Source organism: Pithys albifrons, chromosome 21 (assembly GCF_047495875.1).
Source record: "Pithys albifrons albifrons isolate INPA30051 chromosome 21, PitAlb_v1, whole genome shotgun sequence".
In the NCBI taxonomy this organism is placed as follows: Eukaryota; Metazoa; Chordata; class Aves; order Passeriformes; family Thamnophilidae; genus Pithys; species Pithys albifrons.
In genome coordinates this window covers 2,572,320-2,595,682 of record NC_092478.1, presented here as the reverse complement: position 1 = coordinate 2,595,682, position 23,363 = coordinate 2,572,320, and the positions used below count along the sequence as shown (strand labels likewise).

Here is a 23,363-nt window from a genome sequence, read left to right as displayed (position 1 = left end):
GTGTGTGTGTGTGTGTGTGTGTGTGTGTGTGTGTGTGTGTGTGTGTGTGTGTGTGTGTGAGACAGCCCCGGCAGCTCTTCCCGGGCCCCGCTTTACCCAGAGCCCCCTCAGAGCCCCGAGCCCGGCCGAGATCCCCCTCAGGGCCGCGGGGGCCGCTCTGCCCTCCCCCGGGCCCCGGTTCTTTCCCTCAGGGCCTTGGGCTCCACTCGGCCCTTCCCCGGGCCCCGGTTCTTTCCCTCAGGGTCTTGGGCTCCACTCGGCCCTCCCCCGGGCCCCGGTTCTTTCCTCAGGGCCCTGGGCTCCACTCGGCCCTTCCCCAGGCCCCCGTTCCTCCCTCAGGGCCGCGGGGGCCGCTCTGTCCTTCCCTGGGCCCCGCTTCACCCGGTGTCCCCTTCGGGGGCCGTTCGGCCCTTTCCCGGGCCCCGCTCCCCCCGGTTTCTCCCCAGGCCCACGGGCGCCGCTCCGCCTTTCCCAACGCCGCTTCCTCCCGCACTCGGCCCCGCCCCGGAGGTTCCCTCGCCCTTCTCGCCCTTCCGCCGGAGCGGAGGGAGGGCCGGAGGCAGCGCCGGGCCGGGCCGAGCGGGAGCAGCGCAGGCGGAGCTGGGCCGGGCCCGCCGCCCGGGGCAGCCGGTGAGAGCCCGGGGGTGCGGGGGCTGCCGGGGGTCGGTGTCTCCCCGGTATAAGCCCTGCCGGGGGTTCAGTCCCTGCCGGGGATCGGTGTCCCCCCCGTATAAGCCCTGCCGGGGGTTGTTCAATCCCTGCCGGGGATCGGTGTCTCCCCGGTATATGCCCTGCCGGGAGTCGTTCAAGCCCGGCCAGGGTTGGTCTTTCCCCTTATAAGCCCTTGCCGGGGTCGGTCCCTCCCGGTATAAACTCTACAGGGGGTCGGTCCTTCTCGGTCCAAGTCCTGCTGGGGGTCGTTCAAGCTCTGCCGGGGTCGGTTTCCCTCGGTATAAACCCTGCTGGGGTCAGTCCCCGTCGGGAGTCGTTCCCCTCTCCCGGTATAAGCCCTTGCCGGGGTCGGTCCGTCCCCTCCGGTGTGAGCCCTGCCGGGGTCGGTCCCCGCCGGGCTCCGTCCCCTCCGGTATAAGCCCTTGCCGGGGTCGGTCCGTCCCCTCCGGTGTGAGCCCCGCTGGGGTCGGTCCCCGCCGGGCTCCGTCCCCTCCGGTGTGAGCCCTGCCGGGGTCGGTCCCCGCCGGGCTCCGTCCTGTCCGGTGTGAGCCCTGCTGGGGTCGGTCCGTCCCCTCCGGTGTGAGCCCTGCTGGGGTCGGTCCCCGCCGGGCTCCGTCCCCTCCGGTGTGAGCCCTGCTGGGGTCGTTCAAGCCCTGCCAGGGTTGATGCTTCCCGGTATAAGCCCTACCGGGGTCAGTCCCTGCCGGGGTCGGTGTCCCCCGATATAAGCCCTGCCTGTCGAGTCCGCCCCTCCGAGGGCTCCGTTCCGGCCCCACCGCCCGGGATAACACCGGAGGGTGCACTAAATCTTCACTCCCTCCCTCCCTTTGCGGCTCCCAGAGCTCATTTTATTGAGTATTTCTGTGTTTTAACGCGGGGGGCTGCACTGGCAGCTGTCGGGGGCTCCCCCAGAATGCCCCCCAGGCCTGTTTGCCTGATGAGCTCCTTGTGGATCCGTGAGGTTTTGGCTTTTTTCCTGTGAGTATTGCCTGTGCTCTGCCGAGGATTAAAATCCTGGAAACTCGAGCCAGGTGAAGTCCGGAGAATATTAAAGCTCCTGTAGGTGTTTGTCTTCCTCCATGTGCAGCTCCTAAAGCTGTTTTCTTTTTATTATTTATACATATTTCAGCTCCGTGGTTTGTTCCAGAAGTTAACAAGGTGCAGGTGTCACTGATACCTTTCCCAATATCCCCCCAGCCCGTTTTCCTGGGGAGTTCCTTGTGGATCAATGAGTTCTTTTGCTTTTTTTCCAGTGAGTGTTCCCATTGCCTGGCTTCTCACTGCGGGGCTGTGCATCAAAGTCCTTTAAAGCCAAGCCAGGTGAAGTCTGGAGAATATTTAAGATGCTTTTATGGGTGTTTGGCACAGTTTGAGGCACTTTGTGCAGTGTTTCAGGTTGTTCCTTGCAGTGGGGAGTGGCTGTAACCTCAGAGAGGGTGTGGGATTCTGAAAGGTGAATGATGTGCTTGAAGTAACAAAAAAATTCTCTGAGAGGTTGGTTTGATGCTGTCTTAACTCCTGCTGCTCTGTGGCATTGCTGTGGTTTGGTTACTGCATTGACTGAGAGGGGTTTATAGGAAAAATTAAGCTGTTGGTTTGGGGGTTTCTTTGAGCTGAGAGAGGCCCAGATCTGGCCCAGTGCTGGGAATTAGCAGCACTGCACAGGTTTGGAGAAAGGCTGGCATTGTGGAGGTTGGGATTTAAATCCAAATAGTCATTAAACTGATTTTGAGGCGGTGCTTTGTGTTGGCAGTGCCTCCCAGCAGCACTTTGGGAGGTGCACTTGGTTTTACAGTTCCTCAAGACTCCTTTGAGCCCAATGACTGACCAGCACTGAAGGACGTGGTGTTTTCCAGGACCTGTTTTACTCTGGAATTGGAGGTGTTGGCCTTCTGGACGGGGTTACACGAGTGTTTTGCAGCAGGGAGGATTAGGAAGAGAATTGTAGCTCAGTGGAATGATTTGCTGACAAAAAGCCCCCAACCAAAACAACATTCATTGGAAGGGAAGAATAGGATAAAAAGCCAATTATACCCATTCCTAAAACGGGTGTACACAACAAAGTGATTATAAGCTTGAACACAGTCCATGAATCTGGTATTTAGTTTTGTTCTGCAGTGTTATTTAAGCCAGAGTGGTCTCTCTTGGCTCCCTCCTTCCCCTCTTGAAGTTTGCTGGATAATCCCCAATTATGCTTGGGTTTTTTCTGGTGATTAACTGCTTCTGATCTTGAAATTGTGCTTGTGAAGTCCTATTAAATTGCTGGTAAGTAACAAGTCAGGTACAAAGTGTATAAGATGTTTCAAAGTTTTCCTCTGAGGTTGTAGCCAACTTCACTTCAATGTGTCCAGGTGAGCGTGGGTGACATATTGGCAAAAAATAACGTGGAGAAACCTCTCACTGCTGTTTCTAAGGAGATTTTAGATGTTTTAACTAATCCTCTTCATGAATTCCTACCCAGTCAAAGGGTACAAAGAGTTTTTAGATGTTTCCTGTGATTTCATTTAAAAGCAGAGTTGGGAGTCACATGTAGAGGGTGAGACACAGGCTGGTAATTCATGAATCTGTGCTGGTCCTGCTGGGGGCTGAGTGGTCATTGCTATGGGCAGGAGCTGAGCATTTAATGGGGTCAAACAAACCAACCTGTGGCTTCAGGCCTGTGCTGACATTTGGGGGGCAAAGCTCATCCCCAGGCTGAGGGAATTGTGAGCTCAGAGGGCAGAGTTGGAGCCTTTGGGGTTTGGAGGTTTGAAGCAGTGGCTGCAATTTCCCCTCCCAGTGACAGTCCCCAGCAGCGTGGGTTGTTTGGGGTGGCTGCTGTGTTTGTCATCACAGTAATGCCTGTTTGGGTTTTTTTCTTTTCTTGAGACCATTTCTTAGCAGTTTGCACTGTTTTTCCCAGGAAACTGCTGTGTTGGAATCTCCTGACTCCAAGGAAGATGCACATTCAGACTGTGAGCACAGCAAAGATGTCAGCTGGTTTCTTGCCTAATTCCCAACTTGTCTAATGGCTTTTGTATTTTCTGAGCTCATATTGCCCCACCCTTTCCTTTGGAGGAAATTAACTCATGTTTAATTACCCTTCTGCTAATTATATGTTTGGGGTTACACCTGAATCAGGGCTATTTCAACACTGCTCTGAACACTTTTGTGGCATTTGGGGCAATGATTGTTTTTGAATTAAATACACTTTAATTTAATTAAGGGTCCTTTTCCACTGACAAAATGCACTGTTGTTAGAGACAGTAACTCAATCCCATCCTTCCACCCCCTCAGTTTTTATGTCCTTTCTAATCTACTTTATAAATTTATTTTTAATAAAAGAAGTTGCTTGCTATTCTCTTGATCTGAACTATGAGGTAGTTTTCAGGCATCACTAAAATGTGAAACAGCAACAGTTAATATAAGAATTGTGTCTTTGGAGACTTCCCTGGTTTTCTTTTCTTTCCCTGCTCTAAAATCCCGTGTCTGGGGATGGCCAGAAATGACCAACCAGCTGCAGCAAGTGATGCCTCATGAGACATTGTGAACACTCTTTGGAGTACTTTGATGTTTTTGAGTAAGAGGACTTAAAGTTGTTCATTAGAAGAATTAAAGTTGTTCATTAATTGCTGTGAAGAAACGTAAAGAGCTGAATCACATTTGCTTCAGTGCAGTGAAAGGAGTGGTGTGGGTTGTTGCCAATAGTTGTGCCAAGGGTTGTTTTGAGAACACTGTTAGTTTCAGGGAGGAAAAAACAACACGAAAAAACCAAAAAGAAACCAAAACAAACCCCAACCCAAAACAAACCCACGGGTTCAGAGTCCCTTCTGTGGAGGGTTGTCCTGATTTTAGATACATTCATTAATGAACATTGTTACTTATAGTGACACTCATTTACAGAACAGTCTTACAAAGCTACTACTTAATTTCCAGTGTTAGTTTGCCGAGTTTTTAACTAATTGTTTTTCATAGCTGGCAATAATTACATATTGACCTGCAATTACCTCTCACTAGGGGTGTTTGAAGAGTCATTAAACAAGACCCTTTCTCTTCAGCTTTGATGTATGAGCTTTTCCAGCCAACTGTTCTCTCAGAGGTGACCTCAGCAATCCAGGACTCATCAATAGTTTGTGCCCCAGTCGATATCTTGTTGTGGGTGGCACAGTCTGCACTGGCAGCAGAGGGACCTCCCTGCTCCATCCCTGGGAAGGGAGGGAAGTACCTGCTGGAAAAGAAAAGCCTGGTGGTGTTGCAGGTAAATCTGTGCTGCTTCTAAACCTTATTCCACAAAGTGGGAGCCAAAGCTGTGTCTGCAAACCCTCATGTGTTCTGAAACTTCTTTGGGATTTACTGCTGAAATGGTGTTATGTAAGTTTAGTCTTTCATGTGTGCATTAAACCAGCCCTTGGTGGCAGATCCTGTTTGGATTGAAGGAGTCCCTTTTTCCTACCACAGAAAAGCTGAGGCTGCTGTGACTGATTCCTGCTTTAAGAGGTTTACTATGAATTTTTCTGGGTGTTTTGTAATCTGGTCTGTGTGAAAATGAAAATAGAGTCTTTTGCTGTTGTTGAGAGCTTTGAGTGTCATACAGAAGGTCCCATGTCCTGGATTGCTGCTCCTTCAGTCCCTTCTGTGGGGCACTGACAAAAATGGCCTAAGGATTTATGCACTTGTAACAAAATTCATGTTTCCTGTGTCTTGACTCCTCTGTTTGCTTTAGTAAATCTTCAAAGGCAGGTCAGAGTATGTGATGGGGAAAGGGTTGTGGCTGTCAGAGAGGTTGGTTTTGCTGGTTTTGGTTCATGGGCTGCTTCCCTGGCTGTGGTAACTGAAACCTGAACTGTTTGCACAGATGTTTTTGGTTTCAGTTCTGACAGAGCCACAGAGGAACTGGTGGGCAGACAGCTGGTTTATCCTTCCTAAAAAAAATAAATGTGAATTTCCTTTTTCTGAAGTCAGAGCTGAGATTTATTGGGTTTTCTTCTTGAATGACAAACTTGACAGGAAAAATCCAGGGGTGGGAGCAAGGTGGGAGCAAGGGGTGAGCAAGGTGGGAGCAAGGGGTGAGCAAGGTGGGAGCAAGGGGTGAGCAAGGTGGGAGCAAGGGGTGAGCAAGGTGGGAGCAAGGGGTGAGCAAGGTGGGAGCAAGGTGGGAGCAAGGGGTGAGCAAGGGGTGAGCAAGGGGTGAGCAAGGTGGGAGCAAGGTGGGAGCAAGGTGGGAGCAAGGGAGTGAGCAAGGTGGGAGCAAGGTGGGAGCAAGGTGGGAGCAAGGGAGTGAGCAAGGTGGGAGCAAGGGGTGAGCAAGGGGTGAGAAAGGTGTGAGCAAGGGGTGAGAAAGGTGTGAGCTGATCTTGCACTTCTCACAAGGTATTTAAGTAAACAGGTGAATAAAAGAAAAAATTTAGGTAGTTGTAGGTACAACAAGAAAAAAAATGTGTTGATAGGAAGATGTCTTTGAGAGCTTTGGAGTAAATTGCATTAGAGCAAGTGGAAAGCTAATTATGAATTAAAGCACAGCAGCCTGGGGTCCTTTACACATGCCAGACTTCATAACAAAACTGCTGAAAGATGCTGGTGGTGAAACTGGAGAAGGAGATCTGAGACAAGGAGTTACAAATTAATAACCAAGAGCTCAGTTTTTTCTAAACTCTTCAGAGGGATGTTGCTGATTAACAGATATTAATGTGTGATGAGGTTTAGTGCTGGTGTAGAAATGCTTAAAGGAAGATTCTGTCCCGTGGTGTTTGTGAGGAGATGTGAAAGGAGGTGCCAGTTCTGCTTTCCTGGACGATTTTCTCAGCAGTTATTTGAGGTACTTCAAGCATTGTATGAGTATATTTTAAATTCCAGGGAGGGAAATGTGTTTCTTGGAGTTGTTGAGGAGTCTTTTAACTGGGATACAGGAGATGTAAGAAGGAAGTTTGGTGCAAATCACCTCTCCAGACTGTACTAGTTAGTTGTTATCTTCTGGTGCTTTGTTGTCCTTCCTGAGTAGTTTGTGTGTGTTTTTTTTTTAATTGAGGTATTTATTTATTTTATTGTAGAAGTTTGTTACCCTCCTTAGTGTTGTTTTCCTGACCTCTCAGTGGTCAGGTGGTGTGAAAGCTCCTCAGAGCTCTTTGACTCCTGGAAAACAACAGATTTGTTCTTTGTTTTGTGTTGTGTTACTCAGAAATGAGCTTTGACCAGGTCATTCTTTCAGGGACAAGTGAAAATAAGAGGTCTCACCCTGCAAAATAAGTGGTGTGACTGTGCAAAATTGATGTTTGAATAAGGAATTACCTTTAGCTGGAGTGGGAGGGAGAGAAGGGAATAGAGAAAGGGAAAAAAAAACATATTGGACTCTGAAAAGTTCCAAGAAAACATTTCCAGATATGTAAGATCATAAAGTCCACAGTGATTTAGTTGTTGAAAGTTGACTTGAGAGGGTTTTGTCATCAGTTCCTCAAAACTTGTTGAGTTGTTCTGTTAATTAAAATCTTAATGCTGACCTGCAAAAATTGGCTGTGAGGCTTTTTTTGTAATGGCCTTTTCTTTTCCAAGGAGACAGAAAGTCTCTGCTTTATGTGCACCATGTGACTTCTTCCTCTTGATTCGGGGTGACCTCTGCTGTCCCTGGAGCTGATGGAGCTGCAGAGGAAACACTTGAAGGGGAGGGGCAGAACAACTTGCTTTGGAGTGCCTTGACTTTGGAGCTGGGGAAAAGCTGCTGGACTTTGACACTGAACACAACCTTATTTTTAGCTCTGAGGTGCACAGAGGGTGGGCAGGATGCCAGAGGTGACTGTGGCACTCACTGGTGTGTGGGTGAAGCTCTGTGGGCAGAAAAAGCATCTCTGGAGACAGGGAAAGTGCACACTGTGCTGTGTCTGGTGGCTTTCAGAGAGCCAGATGTTCAGTTTTCAGACATCTGGGGGTGTGGAGTTTGGTGCTTTTGAATAAAACAGCCACCTGAGTTCATGGAATTGGCCTGCAGGCTGCAGTGGCAAAGCTGTTGTGGCTTACTCTGCTGTGGTGGGTGAGAGGAACAGGGTTTTGTTTCCTTGGGTGGTACAAATTAGTGTAAAATTTCTGTGGCATTTGTGCTGTGAAAATATTTTTATCTGTTGTGTCTTTACAGCTCCCCATGGTTGACAATGAGAACATTCAGGCTGATCAGCTTTGTCCCTACCAGCCAATATTGAACATTTTCTGCTGGTTTTTTTCTAGTTTGGACACCTGCAATAGAAGCCTCTGATCAAAATGCTGCTGCACCTTCTGGTTTGAAACTGAATCAGGAGCAACTGGAGAGTTTCAGGCTTTTGCTTCCCTTCCCTTTCCAGAACTGGTGGTGAAGGGCAGGTGGGATGCTCTGCAGTGCCTGTCCCAGGCTGTGCAGCTGACAGACCTTTGGTGTTTCATTTCAGGGCTGCGAGGTGGATTGTCAGCCCCTCTCAGTGTGTTTTAGCCAACACAGAGACCTTCCTGGGGAGGAGAGTAACTGAAACACAAAGGTTCATGTGAAGGGAATGTTCTTCTGTTTCTGTTAATTTGTCCATATGGGAATGAAAATCTGGGCCTTGGTTTTTTGTGTCCTTTTGCTTTGCAGAAGCACATTAATGTCTGTTTAGCTGTCTGACATTCCAGTGGGAAAGAGAAGCATATTCAGCTGCTCTCCATTTATATAAATCAGAAAACGTGTCTTTATAAATTATGCCATTAAGAGACTGATTGTCTCTACAATGAAACTATTTTTAGGTTATTTTTCAAAACTTCCAAAGATAGAATAGATGTTAGTGGAAGGAGTCTTAATAGATAAGATGGAATATTTCATTTGTTCCCCCCTCAGAGAAAATGATGTGTGTTTCCTGTTACTTTACTTAAAAGAACTTGCATAGATTGATGGGAAATGTTAAACATTATCAGTCTTTTAAAATGGTTGATTTTAGATAATTCAGCTGGGACCAAAATTGCTGTTATTTGTTATAGGAGAAAACTGTCAGTGGCAATGACACTTGTGCTTATCAGATCTGTTTGGTGGGAGACCCAGAGAGGAGTTTGGGGCTGAGTGTTGGAGGAAAACAGGAGAACTCTGGCACAGTTACTGCTGTTCTTCAGTTTAAGGAAATCACTTTTTGCCTTGCTTTCCATCCATGGCATCTCAGAGTGTGTTCTGTTTGTTGTGTGCTCTAAGCCTTGGACTGGAGAGGAGAGCCCTCAAACCTCAGGGGAATGTTGGGTTAAAATGTGCTTTTCCTGTGGGGGAGGATGTCCTGGAGCACCTGTGCTTGCCAGTGTGAGAGCAATAACCTGAATTGCTGAGGAGCTTGCACAGCTCACATGGAGCACTGGGTGGCAGGAAGAAAAAGATTGGCTGGCCAAGACCTGCTTCCCAGTGAGTGCCTTGCTGTGATATTTCTGGTGTGTGTGTTTGTCCACATTGTAATCCAAATGTTAGTATTCTGATAGGCAGACCTTAAACTTGCTAATGCAGGTGATCCTGTGCTGCTTTTCTTCCCAAATGAATCCAGCTTTTAACAGAGAGCACAGTATTTGCCTTGCCTTTGGGAGCAGGCTGGCACGTGGGAGGGTTTGTGCCAAGCAAGAAGGGAAGGGAGTGCTGCTCCTTGGAAGGCAGGCTTGGCACAGTGATGGTGTGGGCATGAGAATCTTTTTGTTGAGTCACTAAATATAAATTCTATAAATTCCATGGAGCTGTTCTGTGTGCAGGCACCCACCTTAACTCTGAAGTAACTTGAGTACCAAAGGGAATGGAGATTCACCTCATCAGTGTTGCTGTGCCTGGCTGGGTCACCTGTGAGGCTTCTCTGTGCTCTGAAAACATTCTCTGTATCACAGATATAATTCCTAAAGCCCCATCAGTGTGTTCCTTGCAGAGTCTGAACACAAACCCGTGTACACTCTGTCTCTTCCTCAGCCTGCTCTCTGCATTGCTCATTGGAACTTCCATATTTCTTTTCCCCTCTGTTGCTTTGTGCCTGAGAGTAGAACAATGTGCTGGTAAGCTCAGAGACTTGGGTCTTCCTCCCAGAGTGTGGCTGGCACTGCTGCCCTGCCCTGGGCCAGCCCTGGTGCTGTTTGCAGGGCACAGCGTGGCCAGCAGGCCCAGGGCAGTGACCCTTCCCCTGGACTCTGTGTTGGTGAGGCCACACCTTGAGTGTTGTGTTCAGTTCTGGGCCCCTCAGTTGAGGAAAGAGATTGAGGGGCTGGAGCGGGGCCAGAGAAGAGCAACGAGGCTGGAGAAGGGACTGGATGTGGCACTGAGTGTCCTCTGAAACACCTCCAGGGATGGAGAATCCACCATATCTTGATCAAGGATCAAGGGTTGGGTTTGATAATCTGAGGTCTCTTCCAACCCAACTGAGAAGAGAAGAGCAACGAGACTGGAGAAGGGACTGGAGCACAAGTGCTGTGGGGAGAGGCTGAGGGAGCTGGGGGTGTTCAGCCTGGAGAAGAGGAGGCTCAGAGGTGACCTCAGCACTGTCTGGAACTCCCTGAAGGGAAGTTCTGACCAGGTGGGGCTTGGTCTCTTCTCCCAGGCACTCAGCAATAGGACAAGGGGGCACGATGGGCTCAAGCTCTGCCAGGGGAAATTGAAGTTGGAGAGCAGAAAAAACTTCTTTGCAGAGAGAGTGCTCAGGGATTGGAATGGGCTGCCCAGAGAGGGGGTGGATTCCCCATCCCTGGAGGTTTTTCAGCTGAGCTTGGCCGTGGCACTGAGTGCCATGATCTGGTAAAGGGACTGGAGTTGGCCCAAGGGTTGGACTTGATGATCTGGGAGGTCTTTTCCAACCCAATCCATTCTAGGATTCTTTGGAACACATGCTAATGCTGGGCTGCCTTTGGGGCTCCCTGCTTATGTAACTGTGCTCTTCCTCCTCTGCCATTTATTTCGTTGCTATGGTGTAACTGTTAAATAATTAAAACAGGTGACTTCCTTCTGAAAGGCAAACCTTCAAAAGGAATTATTTCTAGCAGGCTGTTGCCATGTGTCTGTCTCAACCCCTTTTTCTCTTTAAACAGGAAGAAAATGAGCCTGAAATCTGAGCGCAGAGGGATTCACGTGGATCAGTCGGAGCTGCTGTGCAAGAAGGGCTGTGGTTACTATGGCAATCCTGCCTGGCAGGGCTTTTGCTCCAAGTGCTGGAGAGAGGAATACCACAAGGCCAGGCAGAAGCAAATCCAAGAGGATTGGGAGCTGGCAGAGCGGTAAAGAACCTTCTCTATTCCTTCAGCCTTCACTAAACCCTATTCCTGACTCCTCTTTTCTAGTCCTGTTTGCTCTGACTCAGTTTCATCACAACTTCTCAAATTTGACCTTTCCAGCAGGAATTAAAACCTTCCTCTCGATGCAAAGATGAATATTTATGACATTCTAATAGGTTTCAAAAGAAAGTCTGTGAAGTAACAAGTGTAAACACCCACCTACCTCAATAAATACTTTGACCTAATTTGCATACTTAAATCTGTGATTTTATCTACCAGTTAGAAGGGTGAAAGTGATAATTTTGATTCAAATCCCCCTGCTCCTGGAACTGGCAGTTCTTGTCCTGCTTGTAGCCAACACCATGGTTTGACATTTCAGTTGCTGATTGAAAAAAATGGGTTTAGTCTTGTCTGTGGCCATTCTTTTAAACTGCAGTGTTAAGCCCAAAAGTATCAAAGCTTTGGCTTGAATAATTCAGGTAATTTTTCTAACCACTTATTTTTTGCAACACTATTTAGTTTCTCTGGTGTGATAAATGCTTGACCCTGAAAATGGGTGTTGGAGGAAATCTGTGCTTGAGTGAGAAAATATGAGCAGGTGGAACTGCTTGTTGATGGGTTTGGTAGAGCTTGGAACCCTTTGGAGACCTTGAGTTACCCAGTGATTCATTAACCAAGGTCAGTGGGGAGGAAAAGAAGGCATTAATTAAGTGGACTGTTCATGTCAGTCTGCCTGGAGGAGGTGACATCTGTGGAAGGTCCCTGAGCTTGAGTTGGGTCAGAACTGATGGTTATGGTTTGGAAACCCTTAAGTTTTCTGACATTTAACTCCCCTAGACCCTCATACCTTAGGCTTTGAAGTAGTTATTTTGTTTGATTTTAAAGTTCTCTTTCCTGTCTGGCACTGGAAGAGATTTCTGCAGAGAAAAGTGGTTGGAACCTTTTCTAACCCAACCTGAAGGTGCCAGGTGTGCCAGTGAGTACAGCAGAGGACATGGCACTTTCTTTCCTCTGCCATAAATCTGTCTTAAACAGTTAATAAGAACATAGGTATTATTAGAGCAGGTAGTTATGCTGCCAGTCTTGTAACATCTCTGTACAATAAAGTGGGGTATTTAAGGAGTTTTTAATAAGTAGCTGTTCAGCAGGGGGATGATGAAGGCACAGATGAGCTGAGATTGTTTGTTGTAGTGCACAGACAGCCTTGTCAGCACAGATAACACACAATTCCTGCCTCAAGAGATTGCTGATCCAAGACTATTTATGGTCCCTCCTGAGCTGGATGGATGTTTAAAGACAACTGCTCAACCTTCTTGAAGGGCAATATAATTTAACCTCTTTTAATCCTCCTGCATGGGAAGAAAAGTTGAAGGATTGGTGTGTTTGGCCTTCCCTACTTTGTACCTGTAGATTAAAAGCTGAGCTTGGTCTCTGCAGAGCACCCAGTGAGGGGAGTTGCCTCATTCACTCAAGCAAGTTTATCTTTGAAAACAAATTATAACAACACTGATCTGTTTCCCAGGATATTTCCGAGATTGTGGCAGGGTGTTTCCCTTCAGTAAGATGGCAGAGGATTGCCTGGGGTTGTGAAACTCAGCACGATGCAGGGAGGAAGGCAATGAATGAATTGAGCTTTGGAAATCCTCAGCTCTGCCTTACAGACTTCAGGGCTGTGACAGGAGGGGAGGGGACCATGATTATACCTCAGTCTTTCTTTAGACCTTACTGTTTAATCCTTCCTGGTCATCTTAACCTTTCCCTTGCTTTTACCATTGCACCATGGAAAGGGTGAATGTCACGCAGTGAAGGAAGATGTAGGAAGCAAGAAATGAAGGAGGGATAAGGGGGAATTAGCATGTCAAATGAGTGATAATTATTGCACAGGAAATTACCATATTTGTCTTGATTTTAAGCACTCCAGTTAGACCTGTGTTTTTGTCATTGCAGGCTCCAGCGTGAGGAGGAAGAGGCCTTTGCCAGCAGTCAGAGCACCCAAGGGGCCCAGTCACTGACCTTCTCCAAGTTTGAGGAGAAGAAAACCAACGAGAAGACAAGAAAGGTCACCACTGTGAAGAAGTTCTTCACTGCTTCTTCCAGAGCAGGAGCCAAGAAGGGTAACCACCTCCTTTGCTTTGAATGGTTCTGTACAATATGTTGAATTAAGAAGTGTTTCTGACAGGTGTCATGTTCTAAAAGGCAGAGTAGAGCTCTGTGGGTTGACTTTAAAAAAGCTGGAACAATGGTGCTTCTGGAGAGCAATTGCTGCTGAAAACACAGAAAAATGTGGGCTTTTGGGTGGTGCCAGACAACTTTTAAATAGAATAGTGCACTGCTAAACCTGGGGCTGTGTTTGTGTGCATTGTACAGGAGTTCTTGCACTAAAGTGTGGCATAAATGTACTGAAGGACCTTGTTCCTCTTGCACACACTCTTGGTAAACTCCTGAGTCAGCCACGGTGTCATACTGTGGGTCAGGAGCTGAAGGGGGATTTCTCCTGGAGAAAGCAGGAGAGTCACCTCGAGGAAACTTATCTAAGTGTGATAGAAACACTGAGATAACTCATCAGCTGATGCTGCCATGAGGGATCTCTGACAGCCCTAGCAGGAAGAATGGGATGTGTAAGCAGGGTGGCTTTAACTGAAATAAATGGGAGACTTCAGTGTTTGTGTGCACGGGGGTTGTGAACATCAAGTTTGTGGCTGTCTGAGTGTTTGTTCTACAGAACGTGTTCCAAGAGTGATTAATGGCACTGATATCTTTGCATAGCAACAGCTTAGACAGGCAAAACCCAGAAAATTCTGGGCTGTGGAGCAGGAATTCCAGAAGGAAAATCAACACAAACCTACCTTAGCATTATGGACATTTCCTTACTAAGAAACATGCCTGGATTTCATCCGAGAGTTGTCACACAGAGTTGGCTGCGTGAGGCACCCACCTTTGTAATGAAAGCCTTTTTTTTATGTTCATTCCTCTCACTTGCCATGTTTTCTTTGTTTCCCCTGTGCCACCTCTCCTGCCACGCCCCTGCTGGGGGGTCCTGCTTGGGTTTGCATTTATTTCAGCTGCTGAAGAGAAAATCGTTAAGCAAGGACAGCTTGGGAGGGAGCGAAATGCTGATAACATTCTCAGGGACTTGAAGGAGATTTTTACTCCCTCCTGGGAACTGGCCTCCCCTTCTGAAGGTAAAGCAGCACAGCCTGAGCAAGCTGTGTCTGCCTGGTTTTAGTGAGCTTACTTCTTAGTTGGGCTTTGCAAAATACAAACTAGGGTTGTGCCAGTTCCAACTCGTGCTCTTACACATGAAGATGACAAAAAGAGCAAGTCCAGCACCTTGAGGTGAACCTGAATCTCTAAACTAGTTCTTTGCTTTTTTGTTGGGACAGTGTAGGAATAAAGCTGAAGCTTCTTTGAGCTCCACTTTGTGTGACCACTGAAGGATTATACACTTTCAAAAAATAAGAGTTTTGTAAGAAGTAGCTGGACCTTGTGCTGCTTCATATTTTTATCAAAAAAGAATGAATGCCAGGTTGCTGTTCTAAATCTGATTATGTTGAAACTACTTTTATTTAATAGTTGACACTTCAAGGATTTTTGTATTCTCAAGACATTTTCAGATGTTTGTCATGTTAATCCAGAAGACAATTTTGTATCAAGAGAAGACTCAGTGGTTTCATTTAAACCAAAATGAAAAGCCCTTGGTGCAAACAGCTTTAGGAGCTCAGCCCGTGTTATTTGTGTGCAATTCTGACTTGTTCTGCTGACTAAAGAAATTTGAAGACCTACCATTCTTTATTTTGCAAATTATATGAAGAAGATGAGTGACTGGAGCTAATGAGAAACCCTTTTTGTGTTCCTTGCTTGGACTCAGCTGTGACCATGGCACAACCATAGTGAATCACTGGAGTGCTCCTGTTCTGCTGTGACAATTAGCATTTCTCTAGAATGCCTTGAGAAAGATTTCACTATTAATAGTGTTTGTTCCTTGTGAAGGTGATCCTTTCTTAACTGCTGCAATGCTCTTTCTTTTCACTTGGGCATATTTCCTCTGCTGGGTTCTCTTTAACTCCTTCAAATGGAGTTTTGTTTCTGTAATCAACTTCTTTTTAGTTGGGCTTAATTCTTTGACAAACCTGGAAATAGTTTGTTGTTGAAAGTACATTTATTCCTGCAGTCCTTAATAATCAGTGCCTGTTGTACAGGTTAATTTTCCTTAAATCAGGATTTCAGCTCAGATAGTAATGAAGCTGCAACTCCTCTGAGTGACCACGAGTAGTTCTTGGTGTGACTCATTAAAGACAGTTCCCAGAATCCCAGATTGTTCTGAGCTGGAAGGGACCCACAAGGATCATGGAGTCCAACTCTTCAGTCAATGGCCCACAGAGGGGATTGAACCCATGACCTTGGCATTATTACAACCAAGTTTTAACCACCTGAGTTCATTCTAGTATGAATTTTTTTAATACTTAACAGTAATTGCCTCTCTCTAGTAACTAAAAATCTATTTTAAATTTGTGACTGAAAAAGTAATATTCATATTCCTTAAGGTCAAATAGCAAAATGAGGTTCCTTCTTTTTATCATGGAGTGGAACTCAGTGTTGAAGTAAGTAAATAAATCTTCAAAATGAGATCAATAATTAACCATGGAAGAAATACCTTATAATTCTGCCCTTTTGAAAGTGGACCTGCTTTGTTTATTACATCAAAACTATGCTTTCCACTTCTCTAATATGGAATGTGACAAATTTAGATCAACATCCAGCAGTGGAAACCCTTCAGACTGAACCCCACCCAGGCATTTGTGCTGCTGTGAATCTCAGGTGCAAAGCAATCACCTCTGCAAAAATGTCCTTGTGCAACTAGACAGGAGTTTGGTTTGCACTTTCCATCTCAGTTGCTGCAGTTGGAATTTAAATATTTGCAAACCCTTTTGTGTTCTTATCGTTTAAATACCATAAATGTTCTGATGGCACCTGAGCAGGTGATTGCCCAAAGAAGGTGATGCTGAAGTGTGAGACTTGTGCTTTGGTCAGAAGGTCAGTGTTTGTTGGTCACTGGATGACACAGCTTGGAATTTAGTGCTGGATCTTTCTAAAAGCAAGTAACAACAATCAAGCAAACAAGACCCCCACTAAGCTACCTTAAATCCAGATTAAACCACCTTAAATATATTAACCCCCTGTATTTTTTTATTTTGGAGTTCTGCATGTGTGCTTAGTGAAACAAGGATTTTTTTTGTTGTGCATGTTAGAATTTTCAAATGGAAAGATATGTTTGTATCGTGTTGACCATGAATATTTCCATGTTTTCTGTCTCTCTGCTGCTTGCTTTGCACCATGTTCATTTACATCACCTCTGTTCAATCCTCCCATTTTGAGCAGTGTTGGCTGGCAAGCTGAAAGGTGGGTGAACTCAACTTGGTTAGTGAAGGTATTGGAGCAGCACAATTAACTTGCAACTTGAAATATGATGTGGAAAAAAAACCCCTGTGGTTGTAGCTCTATAAACTTTCATCCAGTGGTGTGTGCAGTGTTGTTCCTGGAGTAGAACTGCCCAGTTTGTGCTCTCTGAGCTGGTTCCTGAGCAGCTGAATGAACTTGTGTTGGTGCAAGCAGAGGAGCAGGAATGCAGAGGTGAGGGGGAGTGGAAAAGGGACCACTTGGCCATCTCAAACTGCTGCAGAATCCCATCTGGAAGCCTTGATTTGATATGGGAATGAAAATACAAGAAATCCAAAAGCAAACCCATGTTACAGTCATTTGCTAATATAAAAAGCCATTAGTGTTAATGAGTGTGTGGCTATAAGTGTTTCACCTCAGTGGAATACTCTGTTTCCTGGAGTTCTGTTTAACACCATCCACTGGCAAAGCCTGACAAAGAAATGATCAATCATCTCCACAGTTGAAAAAAACCAACCAGGAATTTTAAACCCCATTAAACCCTTGCTGACTTTCTCCCTCAGTGTCCAAAGCTGATGTGCTGTGCCCAATTTTCCCAGCAGAGATCCAGGAATCCAAGGCTCCCAGCCCCTCCATCCACAGGCAGGCCAGCATCGAGACAGACCGAGTGTCCAAGGAGTTCATAGAGTTTCTCAAGACATACCATAAGCCTGGACAAGACATCTACAAGCAATGCAAGCTATTTTTGGACACAATGAACCATAAAAGGGTAAGCCCTGCGTGCCTTTTGCATAAATAAAGTGGGGAAACTGGGGAGAGGGGGAGAAAATGCTGCACTTCTCCCAGTTTGGGGTTTATGGAGGAGCCTTCAGTGATGTGCTCAGTCAGATGAAGATCTTGTGGCAGCTTTAACTTCTGGCTGCCTCATTTTTTGGTGTTCTGTGTAACCAAAGACTCCTTCCAAAAACAGGATCTTGGAGAACTTCCCTTTGCAACCCAAATAAATTAGTCTTGAATAAATCCCACATAAATTAGTCAGGTCAACAATTTTCTAGATAAATATGACTTGTGGAAATGATAAGATGGTACATAATGAGTTTTTAGATATCTTAGAGTCACAGTTTGGGTTGGAAGAGACCTTAGAGACATCCAGTTCCATCCCACTATCCCAGGTGGCTCCAAGCCCCATCCAGCCTGGCCTTGGACACTCCCAGGGATGGGGCATCTTAAGGCTAAAAGCCTATAAAGGTAATAGAGCATCAACTCACACATTTCCTTTTATTTGGGGATGGGGAACCTGATTGTGCTTTTTTAAATATGGCATAAGAGTTACATCTTCATTTTCCATTTAGAAAAAAAATCTATGTTTTTGCAATATTAATCAGTCTGTAGTGCCACCTATGGTTGGAATGAGTCAGTATTCAGCACATTTTTTCCCCTCTTCTCCTTCCTTTCCTGTTTTTAGTACGTAGTTACTCAAATTATCTCCTTAAATTGGACTATTAAAGGCAGTTCTGATGGAATTTTACATGCCTCCTACTTTAACAACATCTTGAAGTTTGTTTTCTATCAGATCTGATTCATTCTGAGCACAGAGTTTGTGAAAACAGTGATGTTATTATTGGTTTCAAACACTGAAGGTTTTCTTTTCTACTTCCTTGATAGTTTGTGCTGGTCAAAGAGAACTCAAAACATCTGATTTGCTGCCACACATAAATAAACCAGGTCTAAAATGCAGAGCTGAGACTTTGTGTTCAGGGCAACTGTCCAGTTTTTGCCCTTAGAGAATTCAGATGCCAAGTTCTGTCTGCATTTTTAGGTGTAATTTTATGATGGGATTTAATGGTGAAAAGTGACCTGCTCAGTTCATTTTAACCCTTCAAACCTCTCTTATGTTCTTCAGGAGCTCAGTTAAGTAATGCCCAAAAGACTCTGTTTTTTTTCCCAAATAACACTGTGAATGTATTTCACAGTAAGTTTATAATTAGAAATGTTTACTGTGTAGATATTCTTTCAAACTATGATTTATGTTCTTTGGGTTTTGTTACCCTGTATATCATTAGAGGCAAAATAGGGACAAGCTTTCTCATGGTAGTCTGTTGTTTTATTTGCTTTACTCAGGGCTGTGCCTGGGGGAAATGACATTGCACCTGTTAATATTCATCTGTTCAGCAAATAAATGCAAGTCTTTCACTTGTATGTCTTGGTTTCTCATACTTTGTGATCTAATTTAGCCAGTACAAAAACATCTGATGACACCTCTGCATTCTCAGACTGTTACTGCAGCTCCACTTTGCTTAAACCAAAACAAACCATCAGAGGTGTTGCTGCCAGTTCTCTCTCTCACACTTTGTGTTCTGTTACAGGATTTGAGTATTGAGGAGCAGTCAGAATGTGCCCAGGACTTCTACCAAAACGTGGCAGACAAATTACAGACACGTTGGAAAGGTATCAACTTCCTCTCCTCATAACTGGAGAAAAAGGGATTATTTGGGGCTAAAACCTCTTGCATTTTCAGCAAAAATCACTATAAATTGTAAAACACTTCAACATTCCAAACCAACTTCCAGAAATGCTGGTAACAAACTCTAGTTCAATAGTTGGAATTATTCCCAGCAGCACCAGTTCTGTAAAGTTTTGCAGCCTGAATTATTTGTCTTTACAGGTTTTGCTTAAGCTCTCCAAAATTTGCTTCAGTTGTTTTAATTTTTTTGTTTAAACCCAATAGTGTTTGTTTAAAACTCAAGGTAAATGTGCATCCTCCAGGTTATCCTGTAATGCAGGAGCAGCCAGTTCTCCTGGGCACTGCTTTTGTGTGTAAGGCAAAGCTTCAACACACCCAGGGATCTTTTAGACATAAACAGGAAACTGGAGGACCTCAGTGAATTTATTTTCAAAGACTCTTTTCAATAAATATTTTTGTAAGCTCCAAGCAGCTGAACCTGATCTGTGTTGATTGTGCTTCATTGTGAACCTGTGCATGTAATTCCTTTGGCACGTGGTGTTTGACCCATTATATTTTTATTTCTGCTGCAGAGAGGGAAAATACTCCAATTCTCTCCATTGTGTGTCAGTTCAGGTTGGCTCAAGCCAGTCACAGATTTGATGATGTTGGGATCAAACTCTGTGAAATCTTCCAAAGAGCCCTGGGATGCTTTATTTATTTCTGGGATTTGTACCTTTCAGTGTCCCCTGAAAAAGTGGAGAAAGCAATGGATCAGATTGAAAAGTACATCATGACTCGCCAGTATAAATATGTCTTTTGCCCTGAAACTACTGATGATGAGAAGAAAGACCTTGCTGTCCAAAAGAGAATCAGGTAAGGCTTTAAAGGAAAAATATTGAGGAATGCCCAGTCCTGTAAATGAGCTCTGAATCAAACATGTGAAAACCCTCCTGCTGTGCACACAAAAATGGCAAGATTGTTAAGCAGAATGGGTTAAAATATTTTAAACCCAGAAGAATTTAAAGACTGGATAATGAAAGTTGCTGGACTGGGAAAATGAAATGGTTTGCTTTTGTTAAGTTATGGCAAAAACCCCAAGAAAGTATTTTTTCTGAAAATAAATGACTTCAGTGGAATCAAGTGGCTCATGCCTGGCCTGGTGCCTCACCCACACAAAGCACCCCTTGTGCCTTGGCTTCAAGAGGCAGCTGGTTTCAAACACCTGAATGTTCCTGGCATAGAACAGTTTAACCCTTCTCTCCTGTCTCAGGGCCTTGCACTGGGTGACTCCCCAAATGCTGTGTGTTCCTGTCAATGAGGAGATTCCAGAAGTCTCTGATATGGTTGTAAAGGCAATTACAGGTTTGTGAATGACAGAGTTTAAATTTTAAATTTTATCTTTTGTCCTTATGGGATTATTGTTGGCTGTCATCAGAGGGGAACCAGCCTGTTAGATTTGTAGGAGTCTTTGTGGAATATCTTTGGACTGGAATATCCTGTGGGAAGCAGGAATAATTTTTCCACCAAGCAGGAATAATTTTTCCACCACAATAATGTTTAGGCTTAGCTGATCTATTTGAAACACTTGGCCTGAACCAACAGAAGGTTGAATAAACAGATATTTTATGGAACAGCAAACACCACAGATAGAAATGGTGCAATATTAACATTGCCCAGTGAATGTCCTGCTGTGATTAACACACTTTTAGTGATCTGAGAACTTGTTTTATCTTCCAGATATTATTGAAATGGACTCGAAGCGTGTCCCCCGTGATAAATTAGCCTGTATCACCAAGTGCAGCAAGCACATATTCAATGCTATTAAAGTCACAAAGAATGAGCCAGCCTCTGCTGATGACTTTCTGCCAACACTCATTTACATTGTTCTGAAGGGGAACCCACCCCGCCTGCAGTCCAACATCCAGTACATCACACGCTTCTGCAACCCCAGCAGGTTAATGACAGGAGAGGATGGATATTATTTCACCAACCTGGTAAGTGCAGGAATAGTGTGCTTTTTATACAAGAAAATTGGCCTTATTTGGTTGTAGGAATTGCCAGTTAAGAGAAGCATAACATGAAGGGAAGTTCTAGCCAGGTGGGGGTTGGTCTCTTCTCCCAGGCACTCAGCAATAGGACAAGAATCAATTGGGTTGGAAAAGACCACCCAGATCATCAGGTCCAACCCTTGGTCCAACTCCAGTCCCTTTACCAGATCATGGCACTCAGTGCCACGGCCAAGCTCAGGTTAAAAACCTCCAGGGATGGGGAATCCACCCCCTCTCTGGGCAGCCCATTCCAATCCCTGAGCACTCTCTCTGCAAAGAATTTGTTTCTGCTCTCCAACTTCAATTTCCCCTGGCAGAGCTTGAGCCCATCGTGCTCCCTTGTCCTATTGCTGAGTGCCTGGGAGAAGAGACCAACCCCCACCTGGCCAGAACTTCCCTTCAGGCAGTTCCAGACAGTGCTGAGGTCACCTCTGAGCCTCCTCTTCTCCAGGCTGAACACCCCCAGCTCCCTCAGCCTCTCCCCACAGCACTTGTGCTCCAGTCCCTTCTCCAGCCTCGTTGCTCTTCTCTGGACCTGCTCCAGCACCTGGTCCAAGGGCAGGATGAGGAACAGGACACATCCTGGAGCTTGCAGTGCTCTCACTCTGTGTTTTGTTTGCAGTGCTGTGCTGTGGCCTTCATTGAAAAACTGGATGCTCAGTCCCTAAACCTGAGCCAGGAGGATTTCGATCGTTTCATGACGGGTCAGACGTCCCCGAAGAAGCAGGAATGTGACAGCTTCTCCCCCGATGTGTGCCTGGGGGTGAAGCAGATGTGCAAGAGCTTAGACCTCCTCTCTCAGTTGAATGAGAGACAGGAAAGAATTGTCAGCGAAGCCAAGAAACTGGAGAAAGACCTGATAGATTGGACTGATGGGATTAGGAAGGAAGTGGAGGAGATCGTTGAGAAATACCCCTTAGAAATCAAACCCAAAAGTCAAGCCTTGGCAGCCATTGACTCTGAGAACGTGGAGAATGACAAGCTGCCCCCACCTCTGCAGCCTCAGGTCTATGCAGGATAATTACCAGTGCAGAGCAGCATTATCCTCACCCACTACTCTCTGCTGCTTGGGAAGGGAGGTCAATTTAAGGCTAAAGATCAGATGAGCTTAAATCAGTACGTTTTTAAAGGTACTTCTTTTTTTTTTTTTTTGGTTAAGTGTAATGAATTGTATTTATTTTAGTCAAGTAGATTTCTATTAGGCTTTTGTGGGGTTTTGAAATGAATTTAAATTTTCTACACAAACTGGTGTAATTTTTAAGCAACACTAGTCCATTGACATCTTCCCTGAAACTTCCTTCTAAGCATGCACTTAATTGTTTTTAAAAATGAGTTTAACTTAAATCCAACTTCCAACAGAAACTCAAAAGGTACCAATGTCTGAATTTATTCTGTAGCTATAAAGATGAAATATATATTGTAAAATATGTAAAATTGTAAATAGATTTAAAATCTGATGTCTCAACTGTGCATGACAGCTTGTGTATGAATGAAAACCATCTAAAAGTGTTCATTTTAGCACCTTTCAGTTACATCATCTTGCAGCATAAAGGCAAATAAAATACACTGATAGTGTTTGGATAAGCTGGATGGGAGAGCTGATGAATTGCAGAGGAGATCGTTGTGATGATTTGAAAACTTGATGCTCGTCTGCTTTGCAAAAAAAGAAACGACCCTGGTATTTTAAAAGAAGACATTTCTTCATGTAAATGTTCCCTCTGCTTTGTCAGGACACCTGGTAGCCTTGAGTGGTGCACAAAAATGCACAAAAATGCTACTGCTTTGGAAGAGAATGTGGAGCCAGGCTTCAGAAACAGGAAGAAATATTTGTATTAAAATTTTCATGATGTGGAACGAAAGGTGGGAGGGAGGAGATTGTGCAAGAGCTGCACCAAAAGTGGCTTTATCTTCTGGCATTGCCTGGTCCTTCCCATCAGTGGGATAAGTCTTGGTTGCTTTTTTGACAATCCTGGTAGATAAATAAGTTCATATAATTAGAGGTTGCTTTTTAGAAGAGGCATGAGCAGTAATTGCACTTTCTTTTCACAAAACACCCGTTTCCTGATCTTTAGTGACCCCCTGGACCATGGAGGTCAGCACAGCTTTGTGTCACTGAAGTTTGGATCTGTGCATTTCCAGTTCAGAAGAACAGCTCACTCCACACAAGAGGAACCTCTTGCAACAGAACTTTTTTATGCCAGTGAAACATTTTCTAAATCATTTGAAATGCCTTCCAGCTAACCCAGCCTGCTGTGACTCCTTTGTGTACCTGAGATATCCAACATGGAGCTGCTTTTAAGCAACGTTGAGTTCTTACCATCAAGGAGGAAAGAACCTACCTCTTTATTTCAACTTCCACTGCTTTTTAAAACACTGCTATATTAAATTTGCACTGCAATAATTTCAGACCTCGACTGTGATTTGTCCCTTCCTGTCAGATGTATTTATCCATGGGAACTATGCAGCCCACTGCTGAGGTGCAGCGATGAGCTAACAAGAAATTAAATTTAAATTCAAATTATTCAGTGTCTCCACGTGTCACTGCGCCCAAATTGCTTTGGATCTGACCAGCCTTGCAGGAAATAATCCTGTAAAGGTTTGTTTCTAAACAT

General features: G+C 45.0%; 1 protein-coding gene across 5 annotated transcripts; it reads left to right on the top strand.

Moving 5' to 3' along the window:
• Positions 1-532: 532 nt before the first annotated feature.
• RABGEF1 (RAB guanine nucleotide exchange factor 1) lies at positions 533-23,272 on the top strand. Of its 5 annotated transcripts, XM_071575094.1 has the most exons (11): positions 546-630; positions 10,678-10,863; positions 12,808-12,974; positions 13,923-14,042; positions 16,240-16,260; positions 16,857-17,026; positions 18,624-18,705; positions 19,444-19,576; positions 19,974-20,065; positions 20,441-20,697; positions 21,374-23,272. In XM_071575094.1, exons 2-11 carry the CDS (start codon positions 10,685-10,687, stop codon positions 21,770-21,772), a joined length of 1,620 nt encoding a protein of 539 aa, XP_071431195.1. In that variant the 5' UTR covers positions 546-630; positions 10,678-10,684; the 3' UTR covers positions 21,773-23,272. The 5 variants fall into 5 exon arrangements, with proteins under 5 accessions (XP_071431194.1, XP_071431193.1, XP_071431192.1 ...); XM_071575091.1 differs by lacking the exons at positions 13,923-14,042; positions 16,240-16,260 and adding an exon at positions 1,926-1,992 and having other exon boundaries at positions 541-630; XM_071575093.1 differs by lacking the exons at positions 13,923-14,042; positions 16,240-16,260 and having other exon boundaries at positions 533-630; positions 16,860-17,026.
• The last annotated feature ends 91 nt before the right edge of the window (positions 23,273-23,363 follow it).

Excerpts from the sequence above, each read along its gene's own strand:
- RABGEF1 (XM_071575094.1), top strand. The coding sequence starts at position 10,685 with ATGAGCCTGAAATCTGAGCGCAGAGGGATTCACGTGGATCAGTCGGAG. Across the intron at positions 12,975-13,922 it reads CAGAGCAGGAGCCAAGAAGG|CTGCTGAAGAGAAAATCGTT; the intron begins GTAACCACCTCC and ends CATTTATTTCAG. Across the intron at positions 16,261-16,856 it reads GTTGGCTGGCAAGCTGAAAG|CAGAGATCCAGGAATCCAAG; the intron begins GTGGGTGAACTC and ends CAATTTTCCCAG.